Genomic DNA, 4,993 nt, shown 5'->3' with positions numbered 1-4,993 from the left:
CTTAGTTTTCTCCTGGTGGGAAGGAAATGCAGGGGAATGGAGAGAAATGAGGGAGGAGAGACAAGATGATATAAGACAGAGAAAATGAGACAAGAGAGAGAGAGAGAGAGAAAGAGATTTTGACCAATTCAAGTCATGGGGCCTTAGTGTCTATATTTAGAAAAGTGATAGAAGTGAATATGGTCGTGTCTTTCCTAAAGGTGAAAAAATAGAATGGACGACTGGAATTTACTAAAAATTGGCTATGTATAGCTTTATAAAAGTCATTCTGTATGGATGTAATGTAATAGAAGAGAAAGAAAAGATAAAATGGTTATATATGAGCTAGCGTTACCAGTTTCTAAACCTGCTTTTTAGTTTCTTCTTCATCTGCAACCAAATTTTTTCAGCTCATGGACATCATCAAGAAGTTTCATGAAATTCAAAAGCAATAACAAGAAGTTTCTGTTTAGGTTTAAGATTCCATTTACAGCCTAGCCTCCAAAACAAACAATGATTCAATTAATTTCTTACAACCTACTCTGGAAACGGTGTGAGACATGGAAACTAAAGACAAACTACTACCATTGTTAATTCTTCTCTACATCTGGCTTCTTTGACTTATGATCTATGTGAGAAAATCTTCATATCGTAGAACAGTGTGAAACCAGAAAGAAATAAAAAAACAAAGAACGATATGAGTTGGTCATAGTGGTAACAAATGCAACACCGTTTTGGTAATATTTCTAAATGTCTCAAAAGCTTACGATACTACGAGTATATAAACTCAAAACGTGACGCTATTTGTGTAACTTAAAAAAATAAAAATGTAACAATGACTAAGGTTGATGTTCCATGTGGTTCCCTATCTAAGGCCATAAATTCCATGATAAAATTAAAGAAATAAACTTAGGAACAAGATTTCACCTTCTTTGTTCAAACAAGATTTGTCGGATTCTTCCAGCTTTTGTTTCTGTCCATCAACAGTCTAAAAACACACAAGATCCATAGACTCTCTCCATTAGCAATAAAGCCAGAACACACATCACAAACACACTAGTTAGTGTTATTTCAAAGTCGAAACACACAAAAACAGAAACTAACAAACTTGTGTTACCATAGTTTTAGAGCCAATGGATCCAGAAATCGAATTCAAACATCTTCTAACAATGCTCGAAACGCATTTTTTGTTTAATTGACTCACCTGAAAATCCCAAAGAACGTAACCAAAATCAATCCTTACTGGAACCCAAATTAGGACAACAATGGGATTATTTGAACGAACCGATGAATCATAACTTCCAGCCATTAACGAAGGCCATATACAATAATCGAAATGAGTTGAACAATACTGTTTCCTTACTGTACAGAGATGGAAATGAGAAGGTAACGACTGGTTCTGGCCCGGCGCCTCTCTGCCGGCGACGGTAATATAAACTTGAGTGTTGAATACGACGCGCGTCGCCGTCACCAAAAGAAGCGTTTATAGAACATTAGTCCATGATACGACGTCGTAAGTTAATATATATTTATTTAAAAACGACGCCGTAACGAGAAAGTGTTAATAACACGAGGTTGTGAAACGACGCCGTTAGTGATCTCTCTCTCTCTCTATTGTGAGAGGAAGAGAGAAGTTGTCGCCGATACCAATACAAAGGAGAAGGCCATTGACGGTGAGTTTTTCCTTTCTCTTTTTTCCGACAAAACCTGAATCGAAAGTTTCAATCTTTATTTTAGAACGAAATCGGTTTATTTGAATCGCCAAGAAAAAATACTCTTTTTTTTATCGTCTCTTATATATAAAAAAAAAAAAAAAAGGCTTTTGCTCAGGTAACAATCGTTCGTTCTTCTTGGATCTTGGATTGTATTCTGCTTTTATGTTCTAGATCTATAGGTCGAGTTAAGTAACGAATTAATGGATTACTTTTGATCTTCGATTGGTTTGGATAGTCAAACTGCAAATCTCTCTGGTGTTGCAATTGGGTAGGGGGTAATCTGAAATCTTCAACACAACTTTGAGAGTTATTTGGTTTTGTAAAGTTATGTTTTTTTCTGGTGTCTTTCTTAAAAAACCGTATGAAACTATCCAAGCTCTCAATGACATGTATTGGGAAGTAAATACGATGTTACTTCTTTCTCTAGTGCAGAGCTTTCTTGATTCGTATGATTTAGCTTATAGTGATAATTGGTTGTCGGGTTGCAAAATTTTATTTGGGAGCAGCAGAGGAAGTTTCTTTCCTATGTCTTGTAACATCTTTATGACCAATGTTTGATATGAAAATATGCAGGACTAAACAAAAGATGTCGGTGAAACCCACAGTCGCTTTGAGAGGTATCCTAGTTGGTGGAGTGGCCATATTTGCCAAAGTTGCGGCTGCAATGAAAGCAGCTGGAGGTGTAAAGCTTGGTGCAGCTGCTACAGCTATGACCGTGGCTGCTACCGCTGCTGTGAGTGGAGGATCTAAGCAAGATGCTTCCAAGGCACCACCACCTTCTAAATAAGTATTATTGTCCATGTAATTCTTCCTTACCAAATCAATAAAGCAGAGAATAACTCCATAAAAGACCATTCTAGTTTTTCCAAGGGTTCTTATGGAGTTACAATGTAATGTTGTTGTTACTTGAATGTCTTATAACTGTAGTTTTCTTCTGTAATAATAACTTTTTTATTCATATAATTAAAAGGAGATCGATTGCGATATTGAGTTTGTATATCCACAAACAGGAGTAGTTTTTTCAAAGAGAGTTATAAAAACATTTGGGTGTGAAAAAAACTTTCAAGTCTTTAACCAACAATCAGATGAAAGATAATTTACCTATTCATTTCAATAATCTAGTATGTATTATGTCTTCGGAAACATACACAAACAAACCACTACCCAGTAGTGGTTTGATAGAAAAAAAAAGATCTGAGTTTGACCAACGGATAGAAGATAACACAAGATTTTATGCGTGCATCATACTATGTCCCCACAATCTAGGCCTTGTTTTTCTATAATACTTAATGACAACATCATAGTACAGATTTGATACTTTAATCCCTCAAATTTGATATAGTACTACCCAAATATAACATTATATAATCTCTGATATGCAACATATTCAGTATAGTACAACCTACAACTACAACAATGGTCCCAAATCGCAATAAGTGAAGAGACTAATTGACTTGTGGAATGCCAATCAAATTGTAATATTCAAATGATATTTTCACAAGTCTTACAACCATTTTCTAAAGGTAGTTACCAGTTAATATAGTCCTCGACACACTCCTCTATATAAAGATCACACGCCATTTCAGTATATATTCAAATCTCATCTAGAAATTCTCCATCCATATGTTTTCTATTCCTGTTACTATTGTTTATCTTTTTCCTTAACCTATCACCTAGTCACAAACTATACATTTTTCATCATCTATTCAATGTCGTTAGAAGAAACAGAGCCACCGAACCAGACTCTAGATCATGTCCTAAGCTGGCTCGAGGATTCTGTGTCCTTATCCCCATTACCAGGATTCGATGATTCTTATTTGCTCCACGAGTTTGATGGATCTCAAACGTGGGAATGGGATCAGACTCAAGACCCGGAACATGGTTTCATTCAAAGCTATAGTCAAGATCTTAGTGCATATGTGGGTTGTGAAGCAACTAACCTGGAAGTTGTAACAGAAGCTCCATTCATTAATTTGGATCCTCTGCCTGAACTTCAGCAACCAAACAATCAATCCAGGAAAAGGAGCAGTGACAAGCTTATCGAGGCCCAACACGTGAAAAGATCAGCAAGGAGCAAGAAAAAATCAAACAAGTCTAGTGAGAAGAGCTGCAAAGATGGTAACAAGGAAGAGAGATGGGCAGAGCAATTACTTAACCCTTGTGCCTTGGCAATTACGTCAAGGAACTCATCAAGGGTTCAACACTACCTGTGTGTTCTCTCTGAACTTGCTTCTTCTTCTGGCGATGCAAATCGTCGGCTTGCAGATATTGGTCTTCGCGCTCTGCAACATCATCTTTCATCATCCTCAGTGTCATCATCTTTTTGGCCTGACGTTACGTTTGCTTCAGCAGAAGTGAAGATGTTTCAGAAGACTTTGCTTAAGTTCTATGAGGTAAGCCCTTGGTTTGCTTGCCTAATAACATGGCAAACTCAGAAATCCTGCAAATTCTAGCACAAGATCCCATAGCTAAAAAGGATCTGCATATTCTTGATATTGGTGTCTCTCACGGTATGCAATGGCCCACTTTGTTGGAGGCTCTGAGCTGCAGATCAGAAGGACCTCCTCGATCCATGTTCGAATAAGTGTTGTATCTGATCTTACCGCAGACATACCTTTCTCTGTTGGTCGACCCGCTTCCAGTTATGATTCTCAACTCTTTGGCTTTGCTCGGTCTCTCAAGATCAACCTCCAGATTAGTGTACTCGATTCGGTCAAGTATACTTATTTGGTTTACTACAGACGGATCAACCAAGTCTCCTCCTTCGTTGTCATTGCAAATACTTCCCTAGAATGAATTTCAAGGAACAAAACCTATTATCCATCATCATGAACTAATTGATTTTTGTATGTAACTTTTCTTCGTATGTAACTTTGTATGTAACTTTGTTCGGTGTATTGGTGTCGACGGTTTTGGTGATCCGGACCAAAACATTTTACAAGAGTGATATCTACAAAAAGTTTAGAGAAACAGCCTTGGCCGCCGAGACGGAGATGGCAGCGCCGGCTCCAGTGGTGGAGAAAGACAAGGATGATGTGAAAGGCAAAGTATTAGGCAAAGGAGGGTAGGATAAGGTATGGTATTTAGTAGATGATTGTCAAAAAATAGATATAAACACATAGTCCATCACTTGTTCCTTTTTGGTTTTAGCTAGCTTTTTTTCTTTCTTGAACCAATATTTGATTTGAAGGTCTTTATTGTTACGTGTGCTAGGAGTTTGGATAGTAGTGAAGAACTAAAATTTGGAGATAGGCAAGAGTCATGCATGAGTCAACTTATGAGTCGGACATGTGATTTGT

The 4,993-nt window shown here is 37.3% G+C and overlaps 3 protein-coding genes across 6 annotated transcripts in view; 2 read left to right on the top strand and 1 right to left on the bottom strand.

Moving 5' to 3' along the window:
* Positions 1 to 1,453, bottom strand: part of LOC104765181 (LOB domain-containing protein 22-like) — a 4,602-nt gene extending 3,149 nt beyond the window's left edge. Inside the window, exons 1-4 of one of the 3 annotated variants that reach the window (XM_019240742.1) lie at positions 1,343 to 1,453; positions 1,097 to 1,183; positions 907 to 995; positions 1 to 369 (exon numbers count right to left, since the gene is read on the bottom strand). The gene's annotated coding sequence lies outside the window, so the exon portion shown is untranslated. The remainder of the gene's footprint in view (positions 370 to 906; positions 996 to 1,096; positions 1,184 to 1,342) is intronic. The other 2 variants (XM_019240741.1, XM_019240743.1) reach the window with 2 other exon arrangements.
* LOC104765180 lies at positions 1,549 to 2,682 on the top strand. 2 transcript variants are annotated; one of them, XR_763842.2, is made up of 2 exons: positions 1,549 to 1,652; positions 2,268 to 2,682. XR_763842.2 is itself a non-coding variant. In XM_019241079.1 (2 exons), exon 2 carries the CDS (start codon positions 2,281 to 2,283, stop codon positions 2,479 to 2,481), a length of 201 nt encoding a protein of 66 aa, XP_019096624.1. In that variant the 5' UTR covers positions 1,659 to 1,809; positions 2,268 to 2,280; the 3' UTR covers positions 2,482 to 2,682. The 2 variants fall into 2 exon arrangements, 1 of the variants encoding a protein (XP_019096624.1); XM_019241079.1 differs by lacking the exon at positions 1,549 to 1,652 and adding an exon at positions 1,659 to 1,809.
* LOC104767496 (scarecrow-like protein 29) lies at positions 3,404 to 4,147 on the top strand. The gene has a single exon (XM_010491515.1). The coding sequence runs from the start codon at positions 3,404 to 3,406 to the stop codon at positions 4,145 to 4,147; it is 744 nt and encodes a 247-aa protein (XP_010489817.1).

This window comes from Camelina sativa, chromosome 19, assembly GCF_000633955.1.
Source record: "Camelina sativa cultivar DH55 chromosome 19, Cs, whole genome shotgun sequence".
NCBI classification, from domain to species: domain Eukaryota; kingdom Viridiplantae; phylum Streptophyta; class Magnoliopsida; order Brassicales; family Brassicaceae; genus Camelina; species Camelina sativa.
Note: the sequence above shows the minus strand (reverse complement) of the source record. Positions and strands in the feature narration are given on the sequence as shown.